Consider the following 15,018-nt stretch of genomic DNA (forward strand, 5'->3'; position numbering starts at 1 on the left):
ACTCCTATGGCTGATGACTGTGCCCTAACTTCGAGCTGCCTGTGACACTACTGTATTTACCCAAGTATGAGACAACCATGAAAATAAGATGACCCTTTTTTATGAGGCTTCTTGGGAAAAAATTATTTATAATATATTTTGATTAATCAAAATTACAAACTGTTTTATTGACATTAATTACCTGCCTAAAATTTTATCATTATATCTATTTTAAACTTATGCCATTTATTGATTGTCTACATTTTGATAAAACAAGAAGAAATAAAATAAACGATAATAATGGTTTACATTAATTTTTATCTTCACTACCTATTTTGTTTACTAAACCTGTGGTCTTTGGTATCACTACTTTTTATCACCACCATCGTCAAAAAAGAAAAGATGTGAAACTCATATCTTCATTGTTACAAATGTTTTGCTGTTTCTTCTGAGTACATTGTGATATCTGAGGTTGTGATTACAGGGGAACTCGAGAATGCAACTGTTTTTTGCCAAATACATATCAAATATCACTTCTATACTGACGTGTGAATGTTACAATGTCTCTTGCTTCAAAACTTACAGTCTTACCGCCGCCATCTCAATGGCTGCGCAGAACCAGCAGCTGACACACCCTCTTTCACTCCCTTCATACCTCACAGTGTGCACGACAACACTGTGCACGAATACATACTTGTAAGTATGCCACCTGCCACTAGCCTCTGTCTAGACTTTTACCATCTCCTGCAGAAATGTATATCACTGTTGTGTATTTGTCCAGTTTTAAAGGCAATTCAAATGGACTCAGGCAAACTGCAGTTTAAGCATGGTAGATGTTCATAAAAAACCAAAGTACACGGTGTAGGTTCCCATAGTTAGCAACATGACTCAATTTGCTGCCCACCCATTGCTCCACTTTCCACATTCATCAAAATCCTCAGGAAAGCCAGTATCACTGTTCCCCTTCGACCCCTCCAAAATGCTGTGCTTTAGCAACTTTGAAACATGGACTAAATACCTTATTGGGTGCAGGTCACATGTAACAGCACCAACTAATTCATAAATAAAAGATAGCAATCATGATTCAGTAACATTCTTAAACATTCGTTCATGCCATGATCTACACATGTGTGTTGGTACTACCTCGACGATGAGTCGTGCCATTGTAATGTTGTTGTTGTTGTGGTCTTCAGTCCTGAGACTGGTTTGATGCAGCTCTCCATGCTACTCTATCCTGTGCAAGCTTCTTCATCTCCCAGTACCTACTGCAGCCTACATCCTTCTGAATCTCCTTATTGTATTCATCTCTTGGTCTCCCTCTACAATTTTTACCCTCCACACTGCCCTCCAGTACTAAATTGGTGATCCCTTGATGCCTCAGAAGTTGTCCTACCAACTGATCCCTTCTTCTAGTCATGTTGTGCCACAAACTCCTCTTCTCCCCAATTCTATTCAATACCTCCTCATTAGTTATGTGATCTACCCATCTAATCTTTAGCATTCTTCTGTAGCTCCACATTTCGAAAGCTTCTATTCTCTTCTTGTCTAAACTATTTATCGTCCACGTTTCACTTCCATACATGGCTACACTCCATACAAATACTTTCAGAAACGACTTCCTGACACTTAAATCAATACTCCATGTTAATAAATTTCTCTTCATCAGAAACGCTTTCCTTGCCATTGCCAGTCTACATTTTACATCCTCTCTACTTCGACCATCAACAGTTATTTTGCTCCCCAAATAGCAAAACTCCTTTACTACTTTAAGTGTCTCATTTCTTAATCTAATTCCTCAGCATCACCCAACTTAATTCGACTACATTCCATTATCCTCATTTTGCTTTTGTTGATGTTCATCTTATACCCTCCTTTCAAGACACTGTCCATCCCATTCAACTGCTCTTCCAAGTCCTTTGCCGTCTCTGACACAATTACAATGTCATCGGCGAACCTCAATGTTTTTATTTCTTCTCCATGGATTTTAATACCTACTCCCAACTTTTCTTTTGTTTCCTTCACTGCTTGCTCAATATACAGATTGAATAGCGTCGTGGAGAGGCTAAAACCCTGTCTCATTCCCTTCCCAACCACTGCTTCCCTTTCATGTCCCTTGACTCTTATAACTGCCGTCTGCTTTCTGTACAAATTGTCAATAGCCTTTCGCTCCCTGTATTTTACCCCTGCCACCTGCAGAATTTGAAAGAGAGGATTCCAGTCAACATTGTCAAAAGCTTTCTCTAAGTCTACAAATGCTAGAAACATAGGTTTGCCTTTCCTTAATCTTTCTTCTAAGATAAGTCATAGGGTCAGTATTGCCTCACGTGTTCCAACATTTCTACGGAATCCAAACTGATCTTCCTCAAGGTCAGCTTCTACCAGTTTTTCCATTCGTCTGTAAAGAATTCGCGTTAGTATTTTGCAGCTACGACTTATTAAACTGATAGTTCGGTAATTTTCACATCTGGCAACACCTGCTTTCTTTGGGATTGGAATTATTATATTCTTCTTGCAGTCTGAGGGAATTTCGTCTGTCTCATACATCTTGCTCACCAGATGGTAGAGTTTTGTCAGGACTGGTTCTCCCAAGGCTGTCAGTAGTTCTAGCGGAATGTTGTCTACTCTCGGGGCCTTGTTTCGACTTAAGTCTTCCAGTGCTCTGTCAAACTCTTCGCGCAGTATCATATCTCCCATTCCATCTTCATCTACCTCCTCTTCCATTTCCATAATATTGTCCTCAAGAACATCGCCCCTGTATAGACTCTCTATATACTCCTTCCATCTTTCTGCTTTCCCTTCTTTGCTTAGAGCTGGGTTTCCACATTGTAATGTATCACAACGATACATTGTAATGTATCCTTGTGATAACAATTACAGACAATTTCATTGATAATTAATGTAATATGATTTATTTCATTTTTTTTTTTTTTTTTTTGACATTTAATTCCGGATTGATTTTTTTTCCCCCTTGTTCCATCTGAATGTCACCAATTTGTTCTAAAGCTGATTAATTAAAAGGTGGAACGTATTTACGCAGTATTCTAAAATTTGAACAGTGACCAAATTTCTCACTTTCAATCCATCTGGTAAATAGTTACAGTACCTCGTAATCAAATAAAATACTGACTAATATACTGCCCACCACTATTCTCTGCTGTGCTGTGTCACTGTGTGATAACCTTAAATACATACTTATCACACACTTTTATTTGGCCCTTCTATGGTCAGTGGAAGTTGGCTGACTTCATGCCACTCTAGAATATTTATGCTCAGCATCAACCATAGCTACGCAACAGTATTGTGCCCCATAACAAAAACTAGTCATCGTGAATATGGTGTTGATCCATGTGTGCTGTTGTGCATAGCGACTGTTAATAATATTAGCAAAAATAAGCGCAAAGGCTATACGTGATCCTTCTAACAACTCACTATAATCTTCTGTGACACATTAATCCATTACACGTTCATTTCTTTTGCACACTATAAAATGCCTGCTCTAGGAATAGGAGGCAGGGATTGTCTCAGCAGCCAATGTGCTACAAGACAGTCACAAGATTCTGCTCCTGACATCCTCCACTCAGGAGCAAAGTAAAAGTGTCAATCAGTATAACACGTTTTGAATGGCTGTAATTGTGGAAAGTGACATCAATAGACTTTTACAGCAAAGATGCACGTTTCAAACCAAATGGTCTTCACACTCCGATCATTGTTAATTTAATGCCTAAACATTAAGAAAGTTGGCAAATTACTTATTTGCCCTGAAATTAGTGTAAAAGAACCAAAGCCTGAATATTCAAGTCCACCTATAAACTGCAAGAGTTCAAATACAAATCAGCATACAAACATATTGCTTTTGTGTTAATAATGACTCCGCAGCTATGTGACGAATACTCACATGCTCATTACTTCCAGTTGCACACTCAATCATGCAATAGGAAAGGAACCTAGACCCAGAGAACACACAGGAAATAATGGAGGTACCCGAGGCCTGTGACCAAGCTGGAGGTAAACCTTTACCATTCAATGGATTGATAAATTTTACAGCTTCGAGAGAAAATAATCGAGGGAAAATATATTGTCACTTAACACTTTCACCTGAGGTATAGTATATTTCCACCTGGGGTACAGAGTATTAGAGTATTTTCACCCAGGAAAAAGCATATTTTTCAGCAGGAAATCTGGAAAAAATGTGTGAAATTTTATTTCTTGCTACATATACACCCTGGTAAGTTTTCAGAAGATTAACCTAGTATTGTTTTCCACAAGTGAGTTCAGATTTAATGAATCCACTTAACTTCAAAATACAACACATAGTTTGACTAACAGTGATAAGATGGCCAGTTCAACGGTAAAACTGTGATATGAGCTTGTAAGAAGCAAAAGAACCAAATTTGTTAAACTAACATCTTTCCCTAAAATTGTTTGATAAAGGATAGAATTCTCAGGGAATTCTGAGAGATTGTGGGAGATGCTGAAATGTTTGTTTTTGTTACAAATCACTCTGGGACAACCATGCCTCCATCCTTGCTACCCTCCCAATTTTCCTTTCCCTGTTGATCATAACCTGGGTTGAGAGTAACTGAATCTCCTTTCCCCTCTTCCCTTTCTTTCCCCTCTCTCCTCCCCGATGAAGGAACATTTGTTCCGAAAGCTAGGAACGTAAATTTTCAGTTCTGTTTTATGTGTATCTATCGGCTGTACTGAGCTGAGGTAAGTACTGGCCAGCCCCTCTATCTCTTTGTTAGTATTTGTTTCTGTATTGAAACAATCAGTTTTGCAGTCCTGTAAGGAAATATGTGAAAGTGTGTTGAATTATTGTAAGGTTTGCTGCACAATCACACCTACCTCCAGCATGGTCACACGGGGATAGAACTTCCCGGCACTTTAGCAAATGATACCCAGCAAAAAACAATGCATGGCAACATGTACACTGCATATTTTCATATTACAAGAGAATAACTACGAATTCTGCCAGCTACAGCACAGTAGCTTCTGAGGCACTGAAATCGAGACTACTTTTTTCAGACAATTATAGCTCATATCACATGATCTCGCCAGCCATTGACAACAGATATCCAGAGCATAGGGTACATGGTGTTGTCAGCCAATAGCAACATGACTTAAGTAGCGTGAAGACACAAACAGGAAAAGTTACAGTTTTAAATTAATATGCATTGGTATAGCTACAAGAAAAGCTAAGCTTTCACATATAATATTGGTATTTTTATCACATGTTACCCTTTAAATAACATATATCAAACACATACGTGCAAATTTTAAATAAGGGCACAAATGGCTGGTCTTCTGGGCCGGAAATTTTTGTCAGTGGCTGGTCCTCAATGAGTTAAGTTTTGAATGAGAGTCAAACAATTTGTGACTTAAGAAATTCATTGCACACTCTCACATGTAACATAATTCATCTTGCGTAAAAGATTATTTCCTTTGACAGTAAAACTTCTCAGACCACCATTCACAATATTTTTCTGTGACCTGTAAGAAATGTAACAGTTGTGACATCACACTCACTGAAAGCAGTCTGTTGTTATGATGTACTGCATAGACTACATTTTGCTGTCAGCAGGTGTTGGCGTGTCCACTGTGTTTTGTTGTTTAAATGGCACATTTTCTTTACAACTAGAGTTTCATTATGGTGTTATTCTCTCATTTATGTTTTATTGCTGCAGTATTATTTTACAGTAGCAGGCTAACGTAAAATTCTTTGTTACAGTACCTGTTCTTATCAGCCAAAATTACAAAAATGTAACAAAGCTCAAACAATGAAAACTTCCTGGAATTCTGCAAAATTCTTGGGTTTGTCCCAAATGAAAAATTTCCACATTTTTCCCAAACTTCCTCCTAGCTGTCCTGGTGTATATACACCCTGGTTTGTGTACAGTTTCAACCACAAAAAAAAGTTACCACCATATATTTCTTTGGTTATATTCCTTCCACACATCCAAGAAAAAATATAATTTTAGTTTAATTAAAATAATCAACCCAAATACATCAGTGGTTCAGAAGGGGAAAATAATTACAAAGTAATTAATACTGGAAAGAACAGAAGAACATTTGAAAGGCAGTAACTTACAGTGATTGAGTGTGGGCATCACTGTACAGAGAAAGTATACTACTAAATTGCGTGCAAAGTAATAATATGCCTAACAAATTTAAAAAGTTGGCTTTATATTAAACACTTCATGTTTTCTAAAACCCGTCTTTAGGTATACGCAATAGAAAAATAGTTTACATATGGGCTAAATGTTGACAGATCTGTTGCCATGCCAAACCTTTGTGTTAACTTTGTGAACTGAGTAACAGTTCTACATGAATCTGGCGACATAACAATGTTTCCATAACTTTGCAATTAAGCAGGGAAAAAAATATACAATTCTGGTACCATGGAAGTTCCCTGAAAATATCTGTTAAGTAACAGCAAGCAACATAATCAACTGTCACTTATCAGTACTAATTGTAGTGACTACACTGAAATATGCCACCCAGAAAAATTCAGTTTAGAAAATCTTAAAATTACACAATTGCAATAATCAGAACACAATGGATCAATAATTCAGGAAAACAAACGTTATGTCTTTTGCAGTAATTGAAATTAACTTTCTTCTGTAAGAAGGGAGGAGTGACCATTCAAGCCAAAGATGAAGGTTTAACAGAACTTGTTGAAGTACTAAAATGTTGCACCAAAGAAGGTTCTGGAATCAGAGTTGAGATTTGTGTATTTCACACACATACAGTATTCTGTAGATAACCCACTTCTTTCTCTTTTGACGTAACACAGTAGTCTCTCGCCCCACATTCTGAGTGGCATGTCAACCTCTTTTTATCTTTTTTCATTTGTTTTATTTGAGAATAAAGTCAGTGAAAACTAAAGGTACCAAGGCATTCTGCATTTCATTACGTCTTCCCATGAGACATGGGATATTTGGCATTCATTTTTAATGAGTAAATTGCCTTCAATTATTAATTTTAAGCATTCATTCTGACTGAAATAAATAACCAGTTGCCCAGAAACATTAAAGGTGAGCACCTATACAACTCAAGTACACTACTGGAAGTATGTAAAGGGCAGCTGAACAGAATCAATATCTTGTGTTACTTTCCCACATAGAATCAACTAGGATGAAGACACACACATTATTACTGTAAGATCTCTATACTTTTTGCTAGTTACAGTCCTGCACATGGATTCTGCAGAAGTGGGTAAATATGAGAAATTTTCTTAATGTGTCTTATTCTGTAATACTGATTCATCTCAAAGCCAGCGGTACCAACTTCCACTTCAAAATTAATTTTAGGATACATCATGAAATTAGCAGTTGTACAGTACATAGATATTTATACCAGTGTAATCAAAATATGACCTCTGGTGTAATTTCTACACCTTTTAGGTCACTCGAGTCAAAATTATAGTTGGAAAGAAATAACTGTTTTGTGGAAAATCTCAGTCTATAGCACAGTAGGCTGACACAATGCATAAAGTTACTCCATTCGCATGCTTTACTTTATTTTAAACAAATTACACTCAGTAGAAGAATGTAATTCCAGTTTTTAACAGAGCCTACATACAACATTTTGATATCAGTGTTGTCCCATTACGAATTGCAACACAGTTTCCAATTCTCCCTCCAAGAGCAACTACATATGTACAAGAAAAGTTGCGAATGTACTGGGTGCTGTACAAATTACACATATAAATTAAGAGGATGCAACATGCAGATATTTTAAAATAGGTTCCTTGTGTGACAGATATGAAGATGATTCATGCTACTTCTCAGAAACATGACCAGGTAAAAATCTGGTACTCAATATGACATTATTTTAACACAACAATCACCTGAAATATACATACAATTTTGTTAAGACAACTAATGCATACATCTGGATGATGATAATATATCCATCTTCAACTTAGTTTCAGTAAATTACACTTTATGGATGAACAAAATAACAAGACTGCATATTTTAAAACATTCTTTTCTTCTTAACATACTGGTAGGTACAATGGCAATAAATATTCATGAGACATGAATATTATACAAGAATATATTGGCACATCAAAGAAGATAATCAGAAGGATCATTTACACTTCGACATTAAACTGAAGTATACAATTCTTGCATATCAGAAAATGATCAGAAATATCAGTCTAATGGCAATTAGGTGTGCAAAAAATATGAAGACAACGGTAAATGTAAATACTTTTCAGATTTGATCATTTACCTCCGGAAATTGTCCCAGTAGTTATTGGCGCGGTTTCCTGGTGGTACTTGGTTATTCAGTGCTTGTGGTGATCGCACAACAGAAGACGGTGGAGGAGGCGGAGCTGGCACTGGTACAGGAAGAGGGAGAGTATGAACAGGAGCTGCTGAAGGAACCACCAAGTTAGGGAGTGAGTGTGCACTTGCAACGCTATCCGCAAGCAATCCAGAACTGTATGGACCACCATTATTAACAGCAGGAACAGGTTTGGCATTCTGAATTGTGGAAGACTCATTCAGAAGCTCATTTGAAAGAGGCAGCTGTGTCTCCAATCTGGTCCCGACTCGTTCTTGTTGTAGCTGTGAAAGAAAAGGTCTTAAAGTCGGTTTTGTTGAAAACAGCATACTTGTTTTAAATTAAAATTTAGATGTACATGACTGTCAGTACATTGTCATCTTGAACTGTCGTAAGTGCAGAAGTTCATCAACCTAGTTTTTGATGAGCACAGATTTATGCCAATTACTTTTTATCTCCCCCCCCCCCCCCCCTCCCCCAGCAAGATGCAACTCTTGCTGTTTTTTCTTATCAAAAATTTGAAAACAATATAAAGTTGTGACAACACAGTGATAGCCTCCACTTAAATAGAGTAAATAGCTACATATGTAGTCAAAGATATATTTTAAGTTGAAATGTAGTGAATACATCCTCTGCGGCTGGTGGATGTGAAGTCAGACAAGGGGTACTGGAACAGTCTTTAAGAGCAGGGAGCAGGCACTGTGGCCTTGGTGGCCATGAGGGTAACACCTTTGTATAGTGAGAGACCAGCCATTTTCTTTAATAAATGTGTTCTGCACACGTAAAACTTTTATTCACAGTATCACAGCTAATATTAGAGTATTTAACATAACTGTACGAGAACTTCACAAAGTGATGTCACAAAAATATGGTACAAGTGTAGGACATAATACACCATCAGAAGTCAACTGAAAAAGTGATGAAACATATAAAACTTGCATTTAGATTATTCTCAGTTATATACCTTTAATTTGTTCATAATTTATTTATAAAATTAAGAAATAAGAAGGATTTTCAAAATGGTTCAAATGGCTGTGAGCACTATGGGACTTAACAACTGAAGTCATCAGTCCCCTAGAACTTAGAACTACTTAGACCTAACTAACCTAAGGACATCACACACATCCATGCCCGAGGCAGGATTCGAACCTCCAACCATAGCAGTCACGCGGTTCTGGACTGAAGCACCTAGAACCGCTCAGCCACTGCGGCCGGCAAAGGATTTTCTTCCATCTCTAAGAGCAAACAATTAGCTTAGAATACATTACATCATCACAGGTGTACATGTGCCATGCTACTGTAGCACCCTGCTACAGAAGCCAAAACAAAGTGGTACAGCCCACTGATAGATTGGAGTACTGTGTGACAATCTGTTTTCTGTATTTGATGGGGAACAATGCTGTAACAATCCATGCTGAGTTGGTGAAATAGTACAACAACAATGCACAATCATATGACACAATGTTTAGATGGTGCAGATGCTTCTAGTGTGGTCAAACAAGTCTGAATGACAAAGAACGAAACAGCAGGCCATCTCTCTGTGAAGAACAGGGAATCAGAAGAGAAGTGCATGTGCTGCGGCTAGAAGACCTGCATATCTCAACTGATGTGATGGCAGAGAAAGTGAAGATCAGTTATGGATCAGAATTCAACATCTTGCATGCCATTTCAAACATAACAAAGACTGCTGCCCACTGGTTTCTGCAACTGCTCCCACCCTTTCAGAAAGCCCACTGAACTGCGGCACAGTGGGTATGTTGCAGCTCTGTTACACCAAACCAGACTATTACTTTAGCCACTTAATCACCATGGGCAACTGCTGAGTGTATCACTATGACTACGATACAGAGGAGCAAAGAATGCAGCAGAAACCCTTGGCTTAACCATCACTCTCAAAAAAGTTAAGATCCAGCCATTATCAGGCAAGGTAATGCTGAATGTTTTTTTTTTGTGTTGCCAGGGATTGGTGCAAATAGATTAGGATAACACAGAAATTTCCTGATGAGGTTACCGGAGGCTCCGAAGAAGAAGTGTCATGGGAAGCTGCAAAGGTTTTTTTTTTGCTCTGTGACAATGCTCCAGCTTATTACGCTCAAGTCAAAGTCACACCTGCTATTTCTGCGGGCTATCATATTTTGCCTTACCCCGGCCTTCTGATATGACACCCAGTGCATCTTCTTCTGTCCATGACAAGCAGTTCACAAATGAGGATTAGGTGATTTTCAAGGTGCAAAATGAAGGCTTGTGAAACCTGGGTCTCTGCCAAGCCATCTGTCACTGGGAAAAATGTGTTGCACCAATAGGCAGATATGCAGAGAAGGCCAACCATCATCACCACGTTTCATTGTTACACACCGATTTTTTTGAGGTGATAATTAATGATAAGGAGAGTAGTGAATGGGGATGTAGTCTTGCAGAGTGTAAGGCTATGTTTATGCTGCAACCTCACTGCTAGCATCTCACTGTTCGCTACTGGCACATCACACCTCCCTGTACGTTGAGAGCCTTGTTACATTTACATTGCAACCTTGCTGTTTGGCCAAAGAAATTACCCTGTAGCTGATCACATAGCTAGTTGAATGCTAGCAGAGTCAAACACAGCACTGCTAGAGTTACTTTGAAGCAACCAATCATGGCTCAAGTTTCAGGGCAAGCAGTGAGGGTCATGGTGCAAAAGGGAGAAAACTGGGCAGGCTGAAGGGAGAAACATGCTTTATGACCATCATTCAATTATACTGGTCAAAACGATGAGAAGCTGCTTTCAACTATATCATGTATGGATGCTGTCATTTTTAGAAAGATTTTAATGATGTGTGAAGCTGTAATGGCACCAACACTAATCAAAAATGTTTTACGATCTGAAGATGGTGAACTGAAACTAGTAATCCATCCAAATAGCGAATCATGCAGGAATAATTTTAAAAACTTATGATTTTGAACTAGTAGGACTGTGCATACACAAAGGTTTCAATTATGAAACTAGAAATATGAACAATTTTCATGGACAAGTACAAACAAAGGCTCTGTATCAAAGAAACAAGCTGTATAAACCTATAATACTCTCCAGTGTATTGGCTGTAGAAACAAAGAATGTAAAAACATTAGCTATGAAATGCTGGAAAAAAAATTAGTACACCTGGAAAGATGACTTCAATTTTGATCTGATGATGGAACATGCCACCTGGGTAATGTTAGATGTACTAGTAATGGTTTCAACATCATCCACCAACAGGTAGCGTAGTCGCACAGTTACCAGAGTGCCATCTGAGTCTGTCCTTTAATAAAGAATGCTTGCAGACAGTGTTCTGCAAACACATGAAGCAAGCAGACAACCATGTCATAGAGATGCATTTGTGCTTCCTGCAGCCAACTCAATTGAGCAAGTATGAAAGGGGTCAAATTGTGGTCTTCCAAGTGGTGAGATAATCATTTCAGAGAACTGCTACAAAAGTTGGATATGCTGTATCAGTTGTGCAATGATGCTGATATCAGTGATCACATCAACATTCTCATACCTCTAGATGAGGTTCTGGACATCCGTGCAGCAGAGATGCCCACCAGAATCGTCATATTGTAAGGACAGCAGTGGCAGATCGTACAGCTACCACAGCACAGATAAGAGTGCTTGTGAGCACAGATGTGTCAACACGGCTGTTGTGAACTGGTTATTAGCAGTAGGACTACGAGCACGCACATCTCTAGCCGATCTTCCTCCCACGCCACAGCATCGATGTGCACGACTTGACTGGTCCATCAGAGGATCACTTGGAAGATGGAATGGTGCGCTGTGGTCTTTGGCAATGAAAGCAGATTCTGCCTGCATTCAGGTGACGACTGTTTGCATGTACGACTTAGACCTGGTGAACTCAGTCTTGTAGAGTGCATTTGTCCAAGAAACACAGCTCTACCCCAAGCCTTATGATCTGGGGCGTGGAGAAGACGCTAACCAGCATTTGCTACATGTAGAATGTTATTAGATCCATTCTTTTACCATTCTTGCAACAGGAAGATGATGTCCTTCCAACAGGATAATGTTCACCGACACTGCCAGTGAAACTCATCATGCTCTGCAGGACATGCAGCAACTTCCCTGGTCAGTATGATATCTGGACTTGTCTCCAATTGAACACATGTGGAATATGATGGCACAAGAAGTGACTCAACCAACTCAGCAACCAACAACTCTTACCGAACTATGTGAATAGGTCGAGCAGACGTGGCATAATGTATCCAAGGACAGCATTCACCATCTGTACGATGGGTGCCAGAGTCACTGGCAGCATTGCTGCCCATGGAGGCTATAACATGTACTAATATGTGTGTTTCAGCATTGGTAGATACTTGGTACCACAGACTGCTTGTGCTACTGATCTGTAAACGTAATCATTTCATGTACTCCATATACACTGTTGCAGCAAAAATCTTGATCGAATTAGAAACCTCTGAAAAGGTGTACTAATTTTTTTTCCTGCTCTGAATTTAGGAGAGGATGGAGAATCACAGACAAGCAAATAAAAAAGCTGCCATACATCTAAGCTTCTGTCCAAAAGGCGCTCTTCTGAAGTAGAAAACACACACACACACACACACACACACACACCTTCACCTAAGCACAACTCGCAACTATCCTTCACCTACCCATCTCCTTCCCTGCTCCCACTCCAGCACTACATAGCCTTTTATTCCACCAACATACCCAATAGCCTTATTTCTCTCCTTTTCAATTCCCCGTCCCCCTCACCTCCTGTCCACTAAGCCTCCCAATTGCACCTAACAAACCTATCCTACTCCACTATGTCCCTGTATGCTCCCACAAGCAGCACAGCACATTCCCCCACCCCTGCCCAGCTTTTCCTTCCCCTCCGTCTCTCCGCACCAGCCACTTCCTTACACCCACCACCCACCCTGCACCAGATTGCTTCTTCCAGCAGGTGTTGTCACAGTCTGGAAACAGGCAGTAGTATCCTTGTGTGAGTTGTGCCTGTGTGAATGAGTGTTTGTTTTTCAACTTCAGAAGAAGGCCTTTTGTCCAAAAGCTTGAATGTATGGCAGGCTTTATGTTGGTCCTCTCAATATCTCCTCTATATGGTGATAGAAATTTATCCTTTTCATAATACTGTTGTTATTCCATCCTGGACTTTCCATTGTTAGATATATTTAAGAAAGTTTTGATGATGATGATGATGATGATGATGATGATGATGATGATAATATCTAATAGTTTTTACAGCAACTAATACAAAAATTATTCACATTCACACAGTCTTGTCATTTAGTTCACTTATACACGTTTTACTATGACTTTTATATAAAGACTGATCTGATCTGGTGCGGTTTCTCTGTTTTGATTGTTTCAGACATTGGGCATTACAAAAGCTGTTGAAGTGTGATAGTAACTGATGAGTAAAATCATGTGTGAAGTGGCGTCATTGACAAGATATGAGATAGAATATACAAGTTACATTGTACTTGTTGTACATAATTAGGACAAAAAAACCCTTTTCCAGTTACGCAATCTACATCCAGTGTCCTTCTTAGTGGTATGTCCATGCTGCTGTACAAAATGATCAAAGGATGAATAAATACTACTACTACTACTACTACTACTACTACTACTACTACACTCCTGGAAATGGAAAAAAGAACACATTGACACCGGTGTGTCAGACCCACCATATTTGCTCCGGACACTGCGAGAGGGCTGTACAAGCAATGATCACACGCACGGCACAGCGGACACACCAGGAACCGCGGTGTTGGCCGTCGAATGGCGCTAGCTGCGCAGCATTTGTGCACCGCCGCCGTCAGTGTCAGCCAGTTTGCCGTGGCATACGGAGCTCCATCGCAGTCTTTAACACTGGTAGCATGCCGCGACAGCGTGGACGTGAACCGTATGTGCAGTTGCCGGACTTTGAACGAGGGCATATAGTGGGCATGCGGGAGGCCGGGTGGACGTACCGCCGAATTGCTCGACACGTGGGGCGTGAGGTCTCCACAGTACATCGATGTTGTCGCCAGTGGTCGGCGGAAGGTGCACGTGCCCGTCGACCTGGGACCGGACCGCAGCGACGCACGGATGCACGCCAAGACCGTAGGATCCTACGCAGTGCCGTAGGGGACCGCACCGCCACTTCCCAGCAAATTAGGGACACTGTTGCTCCTGGGGTATCGGCGAGGACCATTTGCAACCGTCTCCATGAAGCTGGGCTACGGTCCCGCACACCGTTAGGCCGTCTTCCGCTCACGCCCCAACATCGTGCAGCCCGCCTCCAGTGGTGTCGCGACAGGCGTGAATGGAGGGACGAATGGAGACGTGTCGTCTTCAGCGATGAGAGTCGCTTCTGCCTTGGTGCCAATGATGGTCGTATGCGTGTTTGGCGCCGTGCAGGTGAGCGCCACAATCAGGACTGCATACGACCGAGGCACACAGGGCCAACACCCGGCATCATGGTGTGGGGAGTGATCTTCTACACTGGCCGTACACCACTGGTAATCGTCGAGGGGACACTGAATAGTGCACGGTACATCCAAACCGTCATCGAACCCATCGTTCTACCATTCCTAGACCGGCAAGGGAACTTGCTGCTCCAACAGGACAATGCACGTCCGCATGTATCCCGTGCCACCCAACGTGCTCTAGAAGGTGTAAGTCAACTACCCTGGCCAGCAAGATCTCCGGATCTGTCCCCCATTGAGCATGTTTGGGACTGGATGAAGCGTCGTCTCACGCGGTCTGCACGTCCAGCACGA

The 15,018-nt window shown here is 40.3% G+C and overlaps 1 protein-coding gene across 4 annotated transcripts in view; it reads right to left on the minus strand.

Annotated features, from left to right (window-relative positions):
• LOC126175965 (pericentriolar material 1 protein-like) overlaps positions 1–15,018 on the minus strand; it is a 405,228-nt gene that overhangs the window by 221,903 nt on the left and 168,307 nt on the right. For all 4 annotated transcript variants that reach the window (XM_049923056.1, XM_049923053.1, XM_049923054.1 and 1 more), the window contains one exon: positions 8,215–8,552. In XM_049923056.1, the coding sequence (XP_049779013.1) occupies positions 8,215–8,552 (338 nt within the window). The remainder of the gene's footprint in view (positions 1–8,214; positions 8,553–15,018) is intronic.

This window comes from Schistocerca cancellata, chromosome 3, assembly GCF_023864275.1.
Source record: "Schistocerca cancellata isolate TAMUIC-IGC-003103 chromosome 3, iqSchCanc2.1, whole genome shotgun sequence".
In the NCBI taxonomy this organism is placed as follows: Eukaryota; Metazoa; Arthropoda; class Insecta; order Orthoptera; family Acrididae; genus Schistocerca; species Schistocerca cancellata.